The 22,838-nt window shown below is 44.6% G+C and overlaps 3 protein-coding genes across 7 annotated transcripts in view; 2 read left to right on the forward strand and 1 right to left on the reverse strand.

The window, feature by feature from the left end:
- LOC105561515 (hairy/enhancer-of-split related with YRPW motif-like protein) overlaps positions 1-17,633 on the forward strand; it is a 57,203-nt gene extending 39,570 nt beyond the window's left edge. For 2 of the 3 annotated variants that reach the window (XM_012011563.1, XM_012011565.1), the window contains exons 3-5: positions 14,250-14,433; positions 14,687-14,923; positions 15,217-17,633. In XM_012011563.1, the coding sequence (XP_011866953.1) occupies positions 14,250-14,433; positions 14,687-14,923; positions 15,217-15,824 (1,029 nt within the window). In that variant the 3' untranslated portion in view covers positions 15,825-17,633. Of the gene's footprint in view, positions 1-10,959; positions 11,751-14,249; positions 14,434-14,686; positions 14,924-15,216 lie in introns of those variants that run through there. The other variant, XM_012011564.1, reaches the window with a different exon arrangement.
- Positions 7,059-10,229, forward strand: LOC105561516 (plant intracellular Ras-group-related LRR protein 1-like). Of its 2 annotated transcripts, XM_012011567.1 has the most exons (6): positions 7,059-7,133; positions 7,677-7,874; positions 8,283-8,603; positions 8,676-8,828; positions 8,919-8,965; positions 9,046-10,229. In XM_012011567.1, the coding sequence occupies exons 3-6, from the start codon at positions 8,292-8,294 to the stop codon at positions 9,317-9,319; spliced, it is 786 nt and encodes a 261-aa protein (XP_011866957.1). In that variant the 5' UTR covers positions 7,059-7,133; positions 7,677-7,874; positions 8,283-8,291; the 3' UTR covers positions 9,320-10,229. The 2 variants fall into 2 exon arrangements, with proteins under 2 accessions (XP_011866957.1, XP_011866956.1); XM_012011566.1 differs by having other exon boundaries at positions 8,676-8,965.
- A 230-nt stretch (positions 17,634-17,863) lies between the features above and the next one.
- Positions 17,864-22,838, reverse strand: part of LOC105561519 (elongation factor 1-alpha) — an 8,084-nt gene continuing 3,109 nt past the window's right edge. For both annotated transcript variants that reach the window (XM_012011568.1, XM_012011569.1), the window contains exons 2-4: positions 20,608-21,450; positions 19,793-20,286; positions 17,864-18,921 (exon numbers count right to left, since the gene is read on the reverse strand). In XM_012011568.1, the coding sequence (XP_011866958.1) occupies positions 18,853-18,921; positions 19,793-20,286; positions 20,608-21,430 (1,386 nt within the window). In that variant the 5' untranslated portion in view covers positions 21,431-21,450 and the 3' untranslated portion in view covers positions 17,864-18,852. The remainder of the gene's footprint in view (positions 18,922-19,792; positions 20,287-20,607; positions 21,451-22,838) is intronic.

Below are 22,838 nucleotides of genomic sequence, written 5' to 3' on the forward strand. Positions count from 1 at the left end.
TAAAAAAGGTCGAAAACAGGCAAAGTATCAGGCGAATTACGTGAGTTTTACTTCAGGCGAACATAATCAGCGAAGAGGTGGCACTATCTGAATTTCTTGAAAAATCGAAAAAGGGGAACATAGCGGGTAAGAAGGTAGCACTAAAATTTCGCAAATTTTGTTAGAAAATGGCCGTGGCGATAGATTCCCTTCACCCTTTAGAGCTAACTTCCCGCATCTGTAAGGATACCTTACGCCTCGTCCAGATATTTCCTACGTCCATGGTCACACTTATGAACGTTTGTTTGACGGTTTTTTTTATGCGTGCACAAGGGTGGCTTTAACGATCAAACATCTTGACGAGATGATCCGCGTTTCGAGGGTCATGACGTCATCTTACGTCACGCGCGAGGCGGGTGTTAGAGGCGGGTGGCAATATCGCCGGGGGCTTTTGACGTTATAGTCCCGCCGCGATTATTCCGAGATTTCCGCGAATCGGATAACCCGGCCTCGCTGAATATATCGCGCAGTGGACTTCGCGCGATGGCCATTAATGGCGTCGATAACGGCGCTCTCTCGATAGCCGATCGGGGGTTATAATCGTACTATGAACCGACACGATAATAGCGTTAAATATACATATACGCGTAAACAAGCGCTGCATCGCGTACGTGGGGTTCCTCAAGCGCGAGTTTGGACACCGTGTATTTCAGGTTAATGAGGAAATTTGTATCTTACCATTATCTTTCGTAGGTTTCTTTATTAATAATAATATTTATATAAGTAAAGTTTTTTATTGTTGACTTAAATTTATTTTTGTGTTGATAAACTGCACACTAAATTGGTTTGAGAAGCGTCTGAAAATGGTGTCGGAAAGGAACTCTAGCCATATATCGGGCGTGAGAAACGAAAATTTGAGGAGGTGATCGTTGTAACATCGAAACTCTCGGCGTACATTTCAAATTGACCTGATTAAGAAAGTTTGACGGTAAATGACGAGTTAATTAGCGCGCAAGACCTGAATAGTTTGTAGTAGCAAGAGTAGCTCCGAAAACGGAAGCCGGTTTAATCACTCGCTTCTCGAGATATTTTTCTCGCGGATACACCTGCTGAGCTTACTCCTTTGAGGAGTTCGTTCGTGAATAATTACAAAATCTCAAGTCGGTGAGTGTCATTCCTGGACGCGCAGGGAAGGATGCGAGCATTCGCCCGGCAAGCGGAAGATTCGAATCCTGGTCTCTAGTCCTAGCCCGTTATTTTTCACGCCGAAAATTAAGAAGTGACGCGTGCCTACCTCCGAAAATACAACCCTATTTATTACTATTCAACTGCAATTCCCGATCACGTGGTATTCCGCAGGATCCACGTGTGTGTGTGTGTATACGTACTCATCAAAGCCACACCACCACACAAGCAACTTTTCTCTCATTGGTCTGCCCAGAGCAATGCCGGATGCGCAGAAGGGATCGACGCAAAACGAAACAAATGACCGAGTGGACCTACTAGTTGTAACATAGTCCAGGCATTAATGAACAAGACTGTGTGTCGGGGCCATAAACATAGTATATATAGACTGCGCATTGTGGCTGCAGACGTTTGCACACCTGAGAAAGAAACAAGTGCCTTACGTCGTAGCTCTTTCTCTGTCTATCTATCGTTCCTCTGCTCTTTTGTTTACCCCCACTACTTCATTTCGACAAAGATAAAGATACGGTCGGACACCAGCTATCTCTTTCTAAAGTTGGCGCATGTTTTCACGCGAGTAAAGTAGAGACCGCGCAGTCTATATACATATACTATGTCTATGGTCGGGGCACCATTACCGTTTCTTCTAAATGAAGTTCTCCGCGGCGGAAGAAATGATCCCCGCGCGCAGGTTTCATAATGAATTCGCAGGGGTCAAATGCCAAACTCAAACGCCTTATATTTTAGTCATTCTGTATATCAAATGCGCGTTCGTATTAAAATAAATTCAACTGCGCTCGCATAATTATAGCTGCACGCACTCGGCAGACTAATTATCGCGCTTATAGATTATAAACGATTCGATCTGATTATCATCGATTGGATTAATTAATTATGATGAGCAGGGTTACTGCCAGCTCTCTCGGACTTTTGCCAGTGGAAATGTTTTCCCGCGGCGGAATGCGACGGGAAGCCTACTCGCCTCTTGCGTTGTTCAACACCTCATGAAAACATCACGTGAACGAGCCCAATAATAGCCGACTCGCGGTATCCAAATAACGCTTGTCGAGTGTCACGTAAAGCGATTTGCATACCGAGCGCGCCCCACGGTCGCGTTTAAATGGCACAAACAACCATTTTCATTGCAAATTAGGCCGGGGCACGTGGCTTATCGACGCCGCGATTTCCTTATCATACATTTTTCAACGAACATTTTTCGGTAAATTTGTGGGAAATACACTGCTCCTTTCGTTTGCTTTCATAGAAAATGCACCGCGCGGGACCTTTCCCCTTCCCTTTTTTTACACCGATGAGCTAAATGTATACAAATTCAAGTTTAAAAATTTATTTCATAGTTAATTTATCAAAGCTGAATAAAACTTGGCCGCAAACGCGCACGGGCTGCATTAATTATTTTGCACGTCGCTATGGTTATTTCAATACTTATTTACAATTTGAAAATGTCTCATATTTTTCAACAAAAAGCACCATTTGTCTGTCATTACTGATGAAACATGTTATTTTTGACGTCAGAGAGTCATATTCTTCGGCTCGCCATATTTCTCCGACCCCTTGGTCTGCCTGAGAGGGTCGGACCGTTCTCGGGGGTCCTCCGGGGGTTAAACAGTCGCTGTAGAAACTTGTACGAAAATTCTCCTCGCTCGTCCATACTTATATTCGCGTGGGAGCGTGATTCGGCTCGGACACGCGACGGCGCGACAAAAATAGCACGCATTTCCGAATGCGTCACCGTTCGCCGGTTGGTGAAAACAAGACGTGTTTATCCGCCGACGCGTGTGCTTCATCCGCGATTAGCGTGGCCGTAACGCTCCTTTCGCGCTAATGTCTCCCACGCTAATGTCTCGTGCGAGCGACTGTTACCCGGCGCGGGGGTGCGACGTCAGCCGAACGTGCAGATCAATCCGATGAGCCATCGGTCTTTCGCGCCCGTTCGTTAAGTTACGCGCCACGCGAGAGGGAGGTTTCGGCAAACAAGTGATATCAACGAGTCATTTGTTATCGCCGGTCGACTGGTCGGTCGAAGGGAGCCGAGAGTGCCTGATAAAAAACTCGAATGTTAAATCGTAATTAAAAATATTGAGTCATCGCATAGATAATGCGGTAAACTAAAGAGGTGAGCTTCATTTACCAGCACGAAACCGATAGACTTTTATCGCCGGAAAGTTGAACATTTAAGATCGCACAGAGAAAAAGGTTCCTTTGGATTTGGTATTCCTATTTATTTGATTGAAATTTGTTCCATTGAAACACCATATGCTTGTACGAAACATTAAATTGAAATAAATCGCGCTTCCTGCGATTGTGACGCCTGGTATTTTTATTAACATCTTATTCGAGGGGCATCGAGGGCCAGCCGCGTTGGGTCAATCGGCACGAAAAATTCGGAGAGATGCTGGCGGTTGCCCACGTCTTTCGGGATCACGCGGCGCATCTTAAATGTATTTTAATTTAAAAAAAATCCCCGCTGTCATGTGTTACATGAGTGTAAGTGTTGCGCGAGCGAGGTACATCTCGCAGTGCCGTTCAAGGCCCCGAGAGCTCTCGATCACCGAGGTTTCGACATTGCTCTCTGCCCGCCGAATAAATCTTAATTTATGGAGATACCATTTAACGCCGGCCGATGGTTCGCGGCTTCAAGGTTGCATTCGCAACCGACGGGCAAAAATACCCGGCGGTCGAAGGAACGGGAAACGCCGTCCGCTATCTGGGGCGCGACACAAATTATACACGACGGTCGTAAATCCGCCGGCGGATTCCTCGTAACGATTCCGATGGGAAAGAAATACCGCGGAGTTGCTGCGCAGGTAAATAGCGGATGTGGAAGTAACAGGAAAGTGCCCGATGACCGCATCGGCGTCACCGGGCGCGAAGTTGCGAAGGTCCGCCTCGAGATGAACTCTCCTCGCGCTTTTTGCCAACTTGCCGTGTCGTCGATCTGCAGGCTGCTCCGGCGTACGGTGCGTCGAGGAATTTATTTTTGCGTCTAAATATAGACGCCGCGACAGCGCCATGCGCCGATTTGCACGAGCGGGTTGAATTTTCCTCGTGTAAGGTGCACCTCGTTGACGCGCGCACGCATTTGTGTGTGTGTGTGTGTCTTGATAATATTTTATTTAATTAAGAGAATGTTCAACAATCTGTTAAAAAAATGAAAGAAATAGCTTGGCCCCTAAACAAGTCCGGAATGTTTCTTATGCATTTGATATGCGACAATTAAATTTCCCCAAAACTCTTGCTCTTTTAGAATCAGATCACAGATTTTATATATGATAATTTGGGGGTGCTAGAGTCTTGGGATATTGCAGCGGTTTTTTTATCCTGGCGTTACTAAAGTTAAAATATGTAGCACAATTTCTAAGGTAAGGTTCGTTAAATCTTAATTAATCCGGGAACTTAAATCGTAACCGTTGAAAATTTTATAGAATACTTTAAATTAAGTTTCGCGTCTTTCGACCCAACTTACACCATTTTAAACGAAAGTCATATTTTAAAACTTCGTTATAACGATAGGCACAGAGAAATTGTGAAGATAATACTATGTTCGTAATATCCCAGATTTTTTATTTTGTTTTAACAATCAAATTAAAGACCACATTAGATCTACAATTTGCGCCAGAGTTCAGGATAAGATTCTATTTTGTACTTTCACACATATGCATGTATCTTAATATACATATATTATTTTACACATTTTTGAATCTTTGATTAGTTTTCGTTGTCACAAGGCACGAAAAGTAAATTTAATTCTGTCAAGATCCACAATTTCATTTCTACACAGAGAAAAGGGTTTCTTTGGATTTAGTATTCCCATTTATTTGATCGAGATTTGTTTCATTGAAACAACGTATGCCTATACGAAACATTATTTGTTTGAATAAAAATTTTGTTGTTTCATTCAAACAATCTCTATTATTTGATAGAAAAGATACTGCTGTTTCAAGTAATACCTTTCAATTAAACAATTATATTATTTGACCAGGCGCCTATAAAGTTCGATGCTGCCACTAAATGGCCGCCGAACTCATAAGTAAAATCACGGCGGCCAAGAGATAAGCGACCGCATCAGCAGAAGCAGTCTAATCATCTAATGGTCTATTCTTTATAACTGAACGTAGTGTACTAATTCGGTGTTTATCTTTCTTCCTCTAATGAAGGGAAAATTATAATGTAGAGGGAAAAAGATGTATGCGTGTACATTTTTTCACATATTTTCTATCAAACGATAATGTTGCTTGAATGAAACAATAATATCATTTAGATCGCAAAGAATATACGTTTTGTTTCAAACAAATGATTTGTTTGTATACAACGAGATTTATTAAATCCAAAGAAATCGTTTTCTCCGTGCACTTGTATTTTAACGTGTGAATGATTTAAGTACGTGTGATTCAAGTGATTTCCGTATTACACATAAGATTACAAATAAAAACACTATCCTGAACTCTCAAAGGGGAATTACGTTAAAAGTGGACTTTAACGAGTCGAGCTCGGCGCGACGTATCGGCGATCGTCGAAACAAAAGTAGATTCGCGCCCGAGGCGGAGCGACGATAAGAGGCTTCGACCGCGGTTGTTGTCGCCGAGATGCTGGGATCCGGTGATGCCCGGTTATCGTTTGAAAAACACTGGCTGGACCACCGCGGTCAGCGCGCGCGATAAACCCTCGGTCATAATGCGAGCTTTCATGCCGAGAGCGCGCAGAGATCATCGAGTACCGGTTATATCCGGCACGCCGATAACTCGACCCCGTTAAAGCGGTTCTCGCGCCGCTTTTTTTTTCCACCGCCGTCGTTGTCGTCGTCGGATTTCTTCTGTCGACTTCTTCTCACTGTTTCGAGGCGATCGCCGGTCAATGTGCAAATAACTGCCCGCCGTTCTCTCCCGACACGCCTCGGTATTCTGTATCGCGGGGCTTATCATGGCTTCGCGGATGTTTGCGTTTGCAGAATTATAATTTAATGAGAGAATTCGATAATTGGCGATATTACAATTTATTGATGCTATATCTTGATGATGTCTTACAGTCTACGTAAGGCGCGGCTTGTACGACGATTATGTTAATCGGAGTGCGATAATTCGCGCGAGACGTCGAGAGGAAAGATTCTCGGTGTAATAGTTTTTTAGCCATTCGCGTCTTCCCGCGCCCACGGCACGTCAAGTTACATTTGAGTTTATTACCGCTTTAACTTTTTAGTCTCCCTAATTTGTAATACAAATGAGAGTCAATAACGACAGCAGAATATATCGATGATATCTTACAACGGTTAATTTTTAAGAGACACGCATTGCCATAATTTCGATTTCGAATCACGTACTTCGCTATTGAAATTACAATCGCAAATGTATTATGTGTTTATCCGCACTTATATCACATCAGACTTTGTAACCGAAATGACGATAACTCGGCGCTGGCGGAGATTAGCGCGAAAGATAACTGAAATACGTTTTGCCACGTCGTTTTGTGTGTTTTTGCAAATGTGATAAGGACAGCACGATTCGTTTACTTTGCGGAAGGAGTGCAGGAAAGTACGTCAGATTTGGAGAAAACAAACTCATGCTAGCGGATATTATGTTTTATATTACATGCGTCGACCTCGGTTCGTCGATCATTTTTAACTGATAATACATACACCGTATTCTAAGTTAGACATGTGTGACTGACAACGATAGCTCATTTCTCTATTAGTTTCCTCCGCATCTTATTTCCAGCAGATGTTTAATTTAGCTCGTGGCCGACAAATTATTGAACGATAAGAACGTTTTTAAATAGACTACAATATTTATAAAATTAGATCAAGATTAATTGGACCTCTTTGCCGGATTTTCTACGACGGATCTATCTCGGTGGACTTCGAACGTTCGATAGATAGCAGCAAACGTGAGAGACACGTCGCATATTGGTCAAAAGCAAGGACTGATTCATGAGGAAATATAAGGCGCTTTTACAACGTAAGATAGTAAATAAATCATAAAGTAATGCAGTTAAATCCGTCTCGCCATGTCGTTTACGACTTTCTAATACATTTTAATGATGTCATCGCGTCGTGCTTGTAAAGACGTAATGACGACATTCTGCTAATGTTACCGATATTGTTAATGTTTAATCAGAGAAATATTTAATGACGTTACATGCTGAGTTAACGAGAGACGTCTAGCCGTTAGCGGATAATCGTATTTCGCGCCAAGCTTTAATAAGGCGCGAATCTTGTAAATTTACTAACCTTTGCTGATTAAGGAGTAGTTTAGTTGTGAGAAGCTAGTTAGTTTAGTCCCGTGCTTTTCTTTCTTGCACTTGTTTTTTTCTACAGCATGTACGCATATTATCTTACTTGAAATACAAACTTTAACGTAGTTCTTTTTAGTTTTCGACGTCATTCACGTTCAATAGCCACTTAACAATTCCGCCGATGTGTAGATCACGAGAATAATAAAATTAGAAAAAGAGTTTAACGTTATTGTGTTGTTTATCTCGGGTAATAATTTTTAACCTAGAACGTTGACTTCAACACCGTCTCAGCTTCGATTCCGTCAATGTCGACGTACGAAACAATAAACAGTAACGAAGTTACACGACAGTAATGTCAAGGTTCGCGAATACTTGGCCAACTTTCATGTTGAAGACTCGAGACGTAATTAACGATCGATAGGAAGTCTGCTATTTCCTTTTGCAAGAGCGATAGGAGTAACAAGGTAATGGGATATTACACAACATGTTCCTCTTCTAATCGTATAACTCTGTTTGATTTTCTAAATTCAAGTACAGTAAAACAACGTCTTGTGTTGATTTGTATAGCGAAGTACAATAAAACGCGCAGTTCTCGTGTCATTTTGAAGAAAGTACACATTTTACAATTTTTTAAAAAGTAGCACAACACAAGCGTTGTCGGAATAATTTATATATTAATAATGGAGAAAGAGAAAAGAAAGTAGAATAAGTTTGACATCTCCTTGTTTCTGACATGATTATAAAAGATACAAGATAATCTAGAGAAAATTAATAATCTGGAGCTGTCAACTTGCGAAATTTTCTTTGCGTATTAAATCGTACACTTGAATGTTATAAACCTGACATTCTGTTTCAAATTTATATCCAAATAGCTTTCCGCAATGTCGCGAAAGAGACATGCATCCGAGGAAGGTCTAGAAGATATGAAAACACTAATGCTAAAGCGATATATAGAAAAGTTCTTAATCTGTAATATAAATTCCTTCTTTGACTGTGAATTGCTTCAATGTCTGAAAAGTATAAACATACGAAGCATGAAAATCTCTTTTATACCAAAGAATTTTGGCACTTTACCTCAACTTGAAGAGCTCGATGTATCAGACAATAATCTCGGAGCACAAGAAGATTGGTCCTGGCTAGAACAAACTTCCACTCAGAACAGTTTGTTTGCTCTAAATTTAAGTGGAAATTCGGTAAGTTACCACGATCCAGTTGATATTATGAGATTAAATGGTAAATAAAAAATAATTTATCATTATTTCTAGTTAACTAAGTTTCCCGTACAAGTCACAAAGCTAAATAAGTTAATAATATTGATAGTGTCTTGTAATAAGTTGACATATTTACCACAAAGTATAAAAAATCTGAAACATTTAGCCGTGTTGGACGTGCGTTTCAACGAGTTATCGTATTTACCAGTAAGTATTGCCGAACTGAACGTGCAAATTGCACAAATTTCGCACAATCCGTTTCCGAACAATCACATTTCTTACGTTTGTAACTTGAAGATGCCAAGTCTTGTGGAATTATCAGCTGGAGTAATCATAAATCAAAGGTGTGTTGCTTCTTCCTGTTGTTTGTTCCTCGAAGTATGAAATCCACAAGTCCGAATAATGATTCCAATTCATCTTATAGCGTAGCACAGGTCGCAGCTAAAATACCAGCTATATTGGTAAGATATTTAGATGAAGCGAAATATTGCTGTAATTGTGGAAAGGCATGCTTTGACCGTCACATAAGAGAGATCACGGATCGTATCCCTTATAGTATAGTGGCCACATATGTACTCAAGATGACTAAAACATTGCAATTTGAATGTTACTATTGTTCAATGTATTGTTCCAACCAGTATCACCATCTATTTAACCGGATATCAAACCGAAGGAGAAGTTATACAACACGCAATTGACAAAAATCTGACATTCCGGGATTTGGAAGCATCTGACTTAATAATATGTATAATATTCAACTACGGAATGTATGAGCTATTTTGACATAATAAGCATTTTATTAAATGGAGTACACATTGGTTTGTGTCTGTGAGAGTTACTGAAATTTTTATTTGATTTAAAGAAAGGGATTGCGCTTTTTACTTCGTGCACGTTTTGCATCAATTTTGCATAACTTTATAAGTAATTATTTGGAAATATTAATTATTCTCTCTACATTATTCGGGATAAACTAAAGCATAATTTATTATTAACTAAATTATTAGCTGAATGTTCTTTCGCCTTTAAATATTTAATTACTCGCATCTCATCTGGTTTATTTTATCAATACTAATTACCGGCCCTTTTGTTAAATGGACTATAATATGTGTCGGCGCTGGCGAAAAGGTAACAATTAAATATACAATCACAGGGACGCGAATACAAATGTATGTTAGGATTAATTAATTCAATTAATGTATTTGGGCAGATTTATGTAATGGAATATGTATACGTGTAAGAATATATTTGACATCATAAATTACATTGACATGCATACGAGTTCCTTTGACTGATTAAATAATCATCTCCTGCTCCAATAAATTCGAAAATTGCCCTCTTTTGTAATGTACGAACACGCTGAAATGAGGTACAACAAGTAATTACGTATTAATAAAAATAATTATGTGATACAATGAATAATTAATATGTGCGAAATTACATTCTCGCACATGTATAACAGTTCTCAAATATGCTGATGTCCGGGAAACATTAGTAAAATTAACTCTTTCTCACAAGACGCCCCGTCAATTTATCATTTATAATCACAATTGTCTCATTTATATTACTGTCTCCTTTATTTCTTTCGGTAAAATCCTATGCTCGATTGTTTGGATATAACATTTTAATATAAAAAATAATTAAGTATCTAGTTTGTATAAATATCCATTTTTATTGGCGCAATTTGATATCATTACTTTTGTAGGAACAATAAAAATGTATTAAATTACATAACTCTTGATTGGATGGCGCTTGTACTTGGCGTCTTGTTTCACTTTTTTTTTTAAAAAAAAAAGGTTATTTTCAAGGTGATTTATAATTACAATAATAATTAATATAAGAAATTAAATCGCCGAAGGAATAACGTTTCTTTAACGCAATTGATTTTACGTAGAACTGCGCGCCGCAAAATGTCCTGCTAAACAAATCGAGGTCTTTCTTAGAAACGTCGTGTAAATATTCGTAAATTATTCGTAAGCGGTCGCCTCGTTCGCACGATCGACGGAAAATACAGCCGAGAGAGGCTTCGCGCGAAAATCCGCGTGGTAATTCGGGGAGGTCAAACAGCGGCGCGATCGGATACGCGGAGGGTGCCGTGGAAGGAAAGCGGGGAGGGACTGGCGGTGGTCAAAGCCAGAAACAGCAAGACCCCCGGCTCGGCGTGACGTGACGCGGCGGAGAGACGCGTGTTGCCTCACGTGTTGGGCGTAATGCATCGCGTTTCCGACACGTGATGCCTCCTCATCGCCGTCGGCGCGGCGCGGCGCGGCGCGATACGCCGTGACGTCTCCCTCCCTGATAGCTGAAGAAACTCGAGTGTCGTCGCTCGCGGCTCGTAGTCGTCGGCGCGCCTGCGATTCGCGAGCACGCACAGCACTTGTTCGATAACGGGAGCGAGCGGCGCACCCCGAGTGTTCGAGCGGTCGGCCGATCTCGCGCTGGATCTCGAGAAGTCGCGTGGTGCTTTTAACTCTCGAAGATATACATGTAGACTATATACACGTCTTTGCATATAAATAAAAAAAGAAATCGGGAGACAAAGGGGGACTGTAAATACATTGCCACGTTGCCGAACGCGTAAAACTGTACGTGAAATTGGAGTAACAATAACTTACGCAAACACGCCGCCGGTAATAATCCGGCAATTGGTCAGTGTCGAAGGATACTAGCTGTGGACTGTAAAATCAAATCGTGTTTCGTTGTGCGACTCATTTGGACCGGGAACGGCCGTTTTTGGTGCAAACTTGGAAAAGTACCCCGGCGCAATTGCACGAGACAGTGCGAACCATTTGCGCGGGCTGTTCGCGAGGAAATAGTTCGGGAGTCGAGTTTCCCCTCACGAGAGTTCTCGCCTGCGTGACGGGGGGCCTCTGATACTTACCTACGGAAGTTGACGTTCGCACGGTACCCACGTGTATCTGTCGCACGTGGCGCGGGTATTTAAAGGAAGCACGGCGACTCGAGCTTGAAGAGCGATCGTTTTCGAAAACCTCGTGTGATCTCCCTCGAGGCAGGATGGTCACGCATAGTATGGATAACATCCTGAACATGCAGTACTACCCGACGAACAGCCACGTCGACGCGTCGGTGCATTCACCGCCGCCGAGGAAGAGACGGTGCTTGAATAAAGAGGTGAATACGCTTCCGCCGATCTGATCGAGCGAAATCGATACCTTCCCTACCGCGGGGACGGGAAAGATGAATGGGCAATGGCGAGGAATTAGAGTGCTCGGAACGTATCCTTCCGTTCAACTTGGGGCCCCGGCTCTCTTTATACCCGCGTGATTCTTCGAAAGGACAGCGCGATTAAATACGACGAACAATCTGATGGAGTTTCGTGCGAAAGGCAGTCTGCTCGAATTTGCAAATTATGTTATGTAACGAATAATTAAACTACAAGCGAAATCACAGTCTCACGTATCGAGGAAAGTCTCCTGTTATGAGATTGCGGAGTTTCTGCTAAATTAATAGGCGTCATCTGTTGGCTTTACCGTGAATTTATTGCCCCTGGAGTTGAAATCTGTTTAGCGGAAAAGTTATTGTTCGATCGCGTAATCGTTGCGAGAAGAAGACTTGTCATTGAATTTGAACGTTGAAAACCTACTGTCTCGTAATAGAATCCTGTCTCGTAATAGAGGACTTTCCTCTAGTAGTTTCTAAGTGTAACGCCTGAAATGCTTAAAGGCAGACTCTGTTTTTTATAAGATGTCCCCTTAATTCATTGTAATTAATAACTATTATATATTAAGTGTTATACTGTTACGGTACTATTATAATTATTACAATTATTAATAGTTCTTCAGTTTTCGCACAAGCAGTCCTTATGATTCCACGTGGAAAAATCGCTATTTCATCTTGACTCACGGGTCGCTTTGCTTCCCCGCGCATTCCGCTCCGGACGGGATGCGCCGATTTATGCGCCGATCGCTTGCGTAATTTCGCATGAATGAGTTCCATGGAAAACGCCGCGTTGGCCGCGTGCCAGGAACGGGCGTTACGTTACCGCGATTCGCGAATACGTTTTACGCGCTCGTAAGTGAGCCACGAGCCTCGGGACGTCATTGTGACGTCGCCTTTGTCCGTTCGCTATTTCGAGCGCACAATTGCGGGCTGAATCGCGCGTTCCATTCTCTTGTAAAAATTTGTTTTGAAACGGACCCGACAGTAGCGCTCGAATTGCGGTTTTCGATTATCTCCGCGAGAGCAAATTGTGATTATCTGGAGGCATAAAGCGTGGTTGTTTGCTCCCCAGGTCGGGCGACTCGAGCTTTTGCAGCGAGAATTGAGTTACGTAAGATCCGACGGTGACTTGGCGCGGTGCAGATAATAATTTGAAAAGAAAAAAATCAGAAAGATTGCACGACGTTGCACCACCTTCAAAATAAACAGCGCGAACTTGGCCCGCGGGGCGTCGTAGGTTTGTGTAACATATGAATTGCAAATTACTTAAAGTTTCCGATCGCTCGCGGAAGATCGGCCTCGTGACCGCGGCCGTTCATTCATCCGTGACGCTCGGTACGGGCGTGTTTTAGGTTCATTTAAAGAGCTTGAAAAAACAAAATTCAAGATTATCGGGGGACGCGTCCTCGCGCGCAATTTCGTCGCGGGGCGCGAGATTTGTCCGTTACATCACGTTGCTCCGTGCGACTGATCGTCCGACGTTATCTTTCCGCATATTCGCGCGATAGACGAACATTTCGGCGAATTAAGCGGTTACCTAACTAACCGTGATACGTGCCTCGAGATCGTGACATGCGGCACGTACAGATAATTGCGCTCGGGCGACGAATCGCGACGCGACCTTTAAAGACGATAAACGCGTTTTAATTCGCGCGCGATAGCGTAATTACGTTCTCTCTTTCTCTCTTTCGTTCGCGACGAGCGCCGTTACTTTAAGACACTCATGGGTGGCCCAGGGAAGATTGCTCCGAGCGTGATCGCGCATTTTATTTTCGCGCTACAACTCTAATTGGGATAACAAATCTTCGTGAAACCTTATCTGTTTGCGAAACTCGACATTCGTTTTAATTAGTGCGAGATTAATTAGCAATTGGTAAGAAATATGCGCGTAAATAAATACACACGGTGAACCCAGCGTCTCACGTCTGGCCGTATCTTGACCGTGACTACTGCGAGATAAGCGAAAACCCGAACATGTCGCCTTGCGTGAGCGCCCCCTTTTTGAAGAGAGTCCTTTCAGCATCACGCGCGTCGCCAGTATTTTTTTTATAACTTTGTGTACTTGTGTTGCTTCAAGCGTATTTAAATTACGGCGAGTATTACGGCGACGTTACATTTAGAGTTTGCTGATCTGCGAAATAGTCATTTTGGAAATGTACATTTTATTTTATCGTTTTATTGACTTCCTTATTTAAAAATTTTTGACGCCACCGAACGTTCAGTGGCTGGCCCTCATTGCCTTGATATTTCATTTCCCTCGCTTTAGAAATTTGAATCCTTCGTCTACATATCAATAAGTTCCTTTTTTACGATATTAATGACACAACGTCGACGGAGTACATGATTATATAATTGTATGTGACGAGGCTTTAGAATACTTTAAAGCTTCCGCTGCGAAGCGTTGTTGTTGAGCAGTTAAAATAATTGGGCCGTATTTGATTTTTGTTGCAGCAAGATCCGATGTCGCACAGGATCATCGAGAAGCGGAGAAGAGATCGTATGAACAATTGCCTGGCCGATCTGAGCAGACTCATACCGGCGGAATACTTGAAGAAGGGTCGGGGCAGAGTCGAAAAGACGGAGATCATCGAGATGGCGATCCGCCACATGAAGTATCTTCAAGGCCTGCGGCCAGGTGAGCTCGTGCGTTCAATCGATCCGTTCGCCTCCCAATCTCCCGAATCTCCCAGAGGCAAAATTATTTCGGGGATGAGAATGCATTACGCAACGTTGCGCATTGTATTGTCGCGAGTTGGCAATAAGAGCAGCCAATGTTTCGCTTCGAACTAGTAGACACGCGTCCTCTCTCGACGAGATGGTCTCTTCCTGAAAATGACAAACGTACAAGTTATACTCGATTATCAGAACTGGCAATATTTTGCAATTAGATACCAAGCACTCGCCCGTGACGCCGGTGCACACGCATCCCGAGGACAGCGTGGACAGCGTGTCCCATTCGACCGCGGCCTCCACCGCGGCGGAGCACTACAAGCTGGGATTTCAGGAGTGTCTGAGCGAAACCATGCATTTCCTCATCGAGTTCGAGGGCTTTTTCGCGAGGGATGCCCTCTGCGTGCAGCTTATCAATCATTTGCAGCAGCACTGCGACAAAATTGTAGCCACCAGTACGTATTATTCGATATAAATTGGGAAGATATAAGTAGCCTCAAAAATACAACGGTGTAATCCTTTCGATCCTTTCGAAACGCTAAATAGTGGTATATGTCAGGTTTACTGTAATTTACATATCTAGAAAGGAGAAAATAATCTTTAATTTTCACCCTAATGAACATCTTCTATCACGAAGATTATGGATGTTTAGTACTCGGTCAAGTCAATACGTCATTCTTAGAATCTCGATACAGTTTGATAAAGTACAAAGGAGCTTCGGCAAATGAATCGCACGGATTTGCTCCAGGTGACCGATTAGGCTTCCCGCACCCCGAGCTGCCAGTGATGAATGGCGCGATGAACGGCGCCGGCTACTCGCACACAAGTATTCCGACGATGTGCCAGCCCAACGGCGGCCACTCGGACCACGGCTCCAGCTCGGGCGTGAGCTCGTTCGGCGACTCGGAACGCCCGCTGCTACGACCGGCGATCGTGCCGCCGCCGACGATCGTCAGTGACGACAGCAATCACAGCACCCAGTCGCACAGCACGCCGCCCGGGACCGGGGCCGTCTCCTGCCGGGACCGGCCGACCAACTACAAGTTCAAGAGCTCGATCAAGCAGAGGTTCTCGGCGGAGAGGGTGAAGTCGTGTTCGCCGCCAGCGTCAAACGGCGCCGGGCTGGATAAGCCGCCGTCTTCGACGTCTCACGGCGTGCCGATCTTCGCCCTGCACGACGCCGGATCCTTTTACGTGCCGCTGACGGTCGAGGCGTCCCTGATCAGACCCCATCTGAGCTTCATTCCGGACACCGGGCCCGACACCGTTTTACACCCGGTCACGATATCTGTCAACTTCAATCAATCGTCGCCGCCAGCGTGGCCGCAACACCATAGTCCCACTCACCAGCCTTAGACATAAGGGAGAGGCAAAAATAGCTGAGAGGGAAGTCCAGTTTTATCATCCAATCGCTTGTGTGAGCGAGGCAGGTTGTATTCTGATCCATCAATTTCCGATTGTCGTCGGTAGACTGATCTTTGGATCAGCGCCCTAATCTATGACTATAAGAAACCTGCGCATTCTTGAATAATCTGTCGGTCATTGCGACGGAATCGGGAGCGACGAGGCCGTCCACACGGCGCGCCTGCGAGAATCGAGAACAGCTTGTGGTCCTTCTATTTTATTAACCGCGATACGCGGTGGACGGACTAAAGTGGCCTATATACGATACAATTCATTAGCACAATTGGTACCATCGTCAATCTCATAATATAAATTCTAACCGCGTTACAAAGCTCATTACTATTCATTATTGTTCATATCTTAAAATATCTATGTGTAACGATAATTAAATATTGCGTCGTGTATGGGCCGCTTTCTGGGTGTATATCGCGTAGGAGACGCCGAAGTCGAGGATGTTTGTACATTTACCGAGGCTGTGGGTCGCTTTAGCATTTACGAGGTTTGAGAGAAAGTGCGTTAAGGGTTGTACATAGGTAGAGTATTAAGGATAGGAAGCTCCAAGTCGTTCTGGCTTCGGTGTGTCTTTCTTCGTCTGTATAATCTGTATAATTCGGACACCCGTTTTCCTCCTTCTTCCTTTTCCCCAACGGATACTTCATCTCCCGTTTTCAATCCGTCTGTTCTCCTTCCTCGACGCTTATTTTCCATCTGCTCGACGAACCTTTCGCGCCACTACGTTCCCTTAGTCCAAAATCAGTATGAATATCGGTGAGTCTACGGATATCGGATGTCGTTACAATCAGTTTATATATTGAACACATTGAGTATTGAACGGAAGTGCACGTTGCGTCTTAATACACATCGGGGATCTGGAAACAACTTCATTTCTTGCGTATCATAAGATCGTTGACGTAATATGAAAAGAATAAAAGGTCGTGGACATATGTCTATGGAAATAAAATATATTCCATGGACTATGTCTACGGGAGAGCTTTATTTCTGTTAGATTAACGCGGCAGGTGCATGAGAACGTTATTGTATTATATTACACTGACAGAATTGATTCACGCAGGAGTGATGACTTTGCTTCGTGATCCCGACAGATCTGTATAAGCCGATGATTTTCTGTATTGCGATGTAAGTTAGAATAAAAGTGCCTACATATACATACACACACATACGTATATACGTCATGAAATTATACAGGTGTCTCGCAAGAAGCTCGATAAAATTTCACTGATAGCTTCTGTAGAACATTCTGAGACGAAAATCCTTACGTAAGTTTGTGGAAATATCGCGCACTCAAGCATGGTATACCATGAAGGTACCTTGCATATTGGTTCAGTTTCTGGAAATTGATATATGTAGTGCTGAATGTGAGAAAGAAATCACTTTGAGAAGTGGCGCTGTGGTAAAATTATGTATAATATAAATATATATGTGTGTGTGTGTATGTATATATTGATTTATGAATTCCACTTATGTGATTATTTTCCGATTATGTACGAAGAAAGTGTTTCGTTTCTTTTCTCTTTCCGCGAATATAATTCTGTGTCACGTTCGATTACGAGAGGATTGAGTCTGCTCGACGTCCCGCCAAAAACGGGCCTCGGCAATTAAAGACTGACCAAGACCTGCATTATACTAAAAACTCTTGTAAGATCACTGCATTAAATATATTTGTACATACCACATCTAGCTGTAATGTTAACAAAGAGAGGAGAAGAGTTTATGCGGAATAAATTATATTTACCTTAGAAACCCGCCTCTCTTCTTTTGCGTCAACCGTCCGTCTTACGTCACGTCTACCTACGCGATTTCCTCGCCTGCATTCACATTTGGATCGAGCTGAGGTGTGTAGGAAAGAGAATATTCTACCTCACATAATTTATAACCGCGCAATCGCGAGCAGCCGGATTCAATTCGTTGCGGAACTACGGGAGAACTTGCATGATGATGCGGGGAGGAAGTAAAGAGACCCGGGGAGATGTGCAATTAAAGATTTTTTTTATTACATCAACGTAATACTGGCTAAGGGTCAAAACAATGTCATAGAGCGCGTCTATGGTCAGCGGGAGGGACAGCGCCGAGATCAACATGAGCGACTCGCGACGGATGTCTCATCCTCTTTAAGGAGACGATCGTTCTCCCTCCTCGAGAGGGGAGGCAGCCGGCGACTTGCCGACGACAAGAGAGGGAGCATAGTCTAATGATCCCTATATAACTAGGTAGATAAATATCTTATATAAGTATAATAAAACTAATCGCACAGAGAGCGAGGCAACCAAGTCTCGGAACAAATCAGCCTTAATGAACCCTTCGAAAAGAATCGAGAGAAGTCTTGCTGGGTACGCGAGCCAGCGGCGCTCGCCTCGACGTCGCCGTTCACGGCGCCCGGCTAAGCACTCTCAATCGCTGCCCCCGTCTCGCGGAGACGGGGACACCCGACGGGGAGGAGGCAATGCACCCGCTGCCTCGCTCGCTCCTCTCGCGAGAGGATCGCGGGAGAGGATCCCGAGCGCGGCTGTCTCCGCGGCATCCCGTGGTTGTTGCTGATGCACGGTGTTGTATCAATTGAAAAACCTAACTACACAGAGTCCAAGGGAACTGAGTACCTGGTAAATACCGGACACATATCGTCAATATCGAGTAATTAATGATAAACGCGGTAAGACGCGGGGCAACGCTCCCCCTAGCATATGTGAGGCGTGCGCGGGGCATGGGTGAACTGAATGTGCAGGTTCGGATAGATGCGCGGGTTCAACACTACCGGATAATGTAACGGGGGTAAGCACAACATCTTATGACTTTTGGTATTAGTCGACGAGTACGAGTCGAGCGGGGCAGCCACCGCGGCGGCATGCTGCATCCTGACGGTGGGTCCCTGCTGCTGCTGCTGCTGCTGCTGCTGCTGCGCGGGGACGCCTGCCTCCACAGGGCATCTGCCGGCGGACTGCGAGCTTCCGAGGAAGCTTGATGGTTACTTTTTCTTCTGGGCTTTCTCCGCGGCCTTTGTTACCTTGCCCTGGGTGTCTTTGAAGGTGACACTCTGCGGAAGCGTTAAAGAACTATTCAGTGATACTTGTAATGTACATTTGATTTTATCTGGAACAAGTATCAGTGTTTTGTAAAGATTTTTTGAGAAAAAGTAAGAACGTTGTATCTCTACAAATGACATTGTTTTTAGAACATTTAAATTCTTTTTTGAAGTATAGAATACGGATATCAAGAGAAGCGTAGCTTGTATTTTATTTGATGGAAACGAGTACAAATGTTAACGTTATGAAAAGAAACTATTTTATGATAATTTGCATAAAGTCAACTTTTACCGTACACGCTTGGACAGTTATCCAAGTTTAAAATAAATAGTATGTAGATAGCGAACAAATTTCATTATACATGAAATATCAGGAACGCATGACAGTAAAAAAATTAATAGATTCGAAAATATCTTGTTAAAGATTTCAAGAGCGCAATAAATTATGATAAGCTCTAGAGGTATTTTGTAAGCAGTTGTCTGTCAAGCGAAAAAAAAGTCAAGTTTGACTGCCGGTCCTCTCGTCCCACGCGTGACACAAGGAATTTTTAGTGGAAAATATTCCATTACAACAAACGTAAGAGGCAAAACCTAATTTCAAGGCGAATAATGAGTCATAATGCTGTATCTTTTGGAGAAGTCCGAGTAGTAAGAAGATACTGTGAAGTCGCCCTCAGCCCTGCTCTTATCTCTTAAGGTCCGTGTCCACTATGCTGGAACTTGGTCCAAGGTCTAGTTCCGAGAAATGTGTAGCCAATCAATGTGCAGCTTTTATGGAATAGCGACAAGTTGATTGGGTAGACATTTCTCGAAACTAGAACTTGGACCAAGTTCTAGCATCGTGGGCACAGGCCTTCAAACCTGTCTCGATAACTCCTCGTACCTTGATAACACCCACAGCGACGGTTTGACGCATGTCGCGGACCGCGAAGCGGCCCAGGGGCGGGAACTCCTGGAAGGCCTCGACGCACATCGGCTTGGTCGGCTGCAGCATCACGATGGCGGCGTCGCCGCTCTTTATGCTCTTCGGGTTCTCCTCGGTGGTTTTGCCGGTACGGCGGTCGCACTTCTCCTTGATTTCAGCAAACTTGCAGGCGATGTGAGCGGTGTGGCAGTCGAGCACCGGCGTGTAGCCGTTGCTGATCTGCCCCGGGTGATTCAGGACGATAACCTGGGCGGTGAAGTCGGCGGCACCGCGCGGCGGCTGGTTCTTGGAGTCGCCGGCGACGTAACCGCGCCTCAGCTCCTTCACAGAGATGTTTTTCACGTTGAAGCCGACGTTGTCGCCGGGCAGGGCTTCCGTCAGTGCCTCGTGATGCATCTCGACGGACTTCACCTCGGTGGTGAGAGCCGCCGGCGCGAAAGTCACCAACATACCTTAAAAAATAGTAATTTTTAGATTGATCTTCAACAATCTACATTAATTCGTTTAAAATGTTACAGTAAAAACAATTTAAACGGACAATAATGGTTAAAGTAAATGGAAGTATTAATTGGATTTCAATCGTCACGTATAAGTCTTGGACTTTATAGAATTAAAGATTATAGATTCACGAGTAAATATAAATGATAATTCATTTCGGGAGCCCACATTTCAGTTATTATTTATTGTTTGCAGTTTTCCGAATCAGATTCCTCCGCGGATCCTCGCGCGGTTGAAATAATTCTATTTTTTTTCAGAATTTATATTATCTTCACCTGGCTTTAAGATACCAGTCTCCACGCGGCCGACCGGCACCGTTCCAATACCACCAATCTTGTAGACATCCTGAAGCGGCAGCCGCAGGGCCTTGTCGGTGGGCCTGGACGGCGGCAGGATGGCGTCGAGCGCCTCGATGAGCGTCTTGCCGTCGGCGTTGCCGTCCTTGCGCTCCACCTTCCAGCCCTTGTACCAGGGAGTCTTCGGGGACGGCTCGAGCATGTTGTCGCCGTGCCAACCGGAGATCGGCACGAAGGCGACCGAGGCGGTGTTGTAACCGATCTTCTTGATATAAGAGGACACCTCCTTCTTGATCTCCTCGAAGCGCGTCTCCGAGTACGGCGGATCGGTCATGTCCATCTTGTTGACGCCGACTATCAGCTGCTTCACGCCCAGCGTGAAGGCGAGCAGGGCGTGCTCGCGGGTCTGTCCGTTTTTCGAGATCCCGGCCTCGAACTCGCCGATACCGGCCGCGACGATCAGCACCGCGCAGTCGGCCTGGCTGGTGCCGGTGATCATGTTCTTGATGAAGTCACGGTGACCGGGCGCGTCGATGATGGTGACGTAGTACTTGGCCGTCTCGAACTTCCACAGGGCGATGTCGATGGTGATGCCGCGCTCGCGCTCCGCCTTGAGCTTGTCGAGCACCCAGGCGTACTTGAACGAGCCCTTGCCCATCTCCTGCGCCTCCTTCTCGAACTTCTCGATCGTCCGCTTGTCGATGCCGCCGCATTTGTAGATCAGGTGGCCGGTCGTCGTGGACTTGCCGGAGTCCACGTGGCCGATCACCACGATGTTTATGTGGATCTTTTCCTTACCCATGATGCCGTGGCTCTAGCTACCTGCTGACACAAGTTGTCGGGGATTCAGTGATTCAATGCCCGAACGGCACACGATTTCAAAGTCGCATCAGTGACTGTGTTTTAAATCTGTTTTAACATAACATAATACACGTCCCCCCCTTAGAACAGACCGCGACATCCGTCTATAGACTAGTCTACTGAACCGGCCGTACATTATGGATCCCGCGGGGGAGACATTTTGAGCCAGTGTTGAGTCGCCACGCACAATTCTGCTATAGAACGGTCTAAAGCTGTCTCGTGATCTGCCTCGCCTCATGAGTGACCACGAGTGCAAATAGACACTAAGCGGTAACTATGTTTTTTTATCTATCGTCTCTTTGACCTTAACGTAAAAGAATAACTTGAGCATTAGTATTGGACAAGCGGCAACAATACGTATACAACAATTGGTAGCTCGGTGAATAGTTAGAAGAATAATTTCTAGATAATTACGTCCGTCGCTTAACGTATCTATCGCGTTAGATAAGTTCGATAAGTAATGTCGCGTTGATCCCGTGCATTAACAATTAATTGTAACGCGTTTCGAAATGGAATTGAAACGCCGAGGTGGCAGCCAATTGCGGAACGAAGCGGCGACTACATTGTGCGTGGCATTAAATTAACTAAATGTAAATTCCGTTCTCCAGAGTCTTTAAGAAAATTACTTATCGAACGACCCAAACGTTCAGACAATATCCGTTCCCTCGGCCTGATTTTCGTATCTGATTTTCCCCCGCGAGTTCCCGGCTCGGCACTCGACGTAATGTGTTACCGGCAAAGGTAAATCGCAACTGACAGCGTAAATCGTTATCTCCGGCCCTTGATAAGCGCCCCGGAGCGGGTCTCGCGCGTAGTGCGTTGATCGTACGTTAAAGAGACGATAAATATTGACGCGCGAGGACGGAGGACCTCTCGCAAGCTACAAAGGGTATTGATTCGTTTCAAGGAGAGACCTACGCAGGGCTCGTGAACTCACTCTTTCTCTCCCCCCTCCCCTCCCCTCCCTCCCTCCCACCCTCTTGACGTACGTGTATAAATATGAGTGGTATCGAATCGAGCATGCGCCGTTATTCCTCCCCCGCAACCCCTCCCACCCTCCCGGATCTTCGCCGTGATCCGCCGCGGAAAAACAATTTCGGCTCGATTACGCGAATCCGAGGGGAGGCCTAATTAGGGCGGCCGGCCGCATATTCCGGCGGACTCAAATCGGATCGTACAAGCGCGGCCCAGGTAATTCCCGTCCCGCGAGTCCGCCTTCTAGATCAATAAAGGGTGTACGGCTGTCCTGGCAATCCCCCGATCTGCGTGTGGGGTGCGGTGTCGAGGATACATTAAAAAAAAAAGATATTGCGTGCCCTCCTCACGGAAGAAGCACTCGAGTTTCGAGT

This window comes from Vollenhovia emeryi, unplaced genomic scaffold (genome assembly GCF_000949405.1).
Source record: "Vollenhovia emeryi isolate VEMERY1.0 unplaced genomic scaffold, V.emery_V1.0 DF939206.1, whole genome shotgun sequence".
Taxonomy (NCBI): domain Eukaryota; kingdom Metazoa; phylum Arthropoda; class Insecta; order Hymenoptera; family Formicidae; genus Vollenhovia; species Vollenhovia emeryi.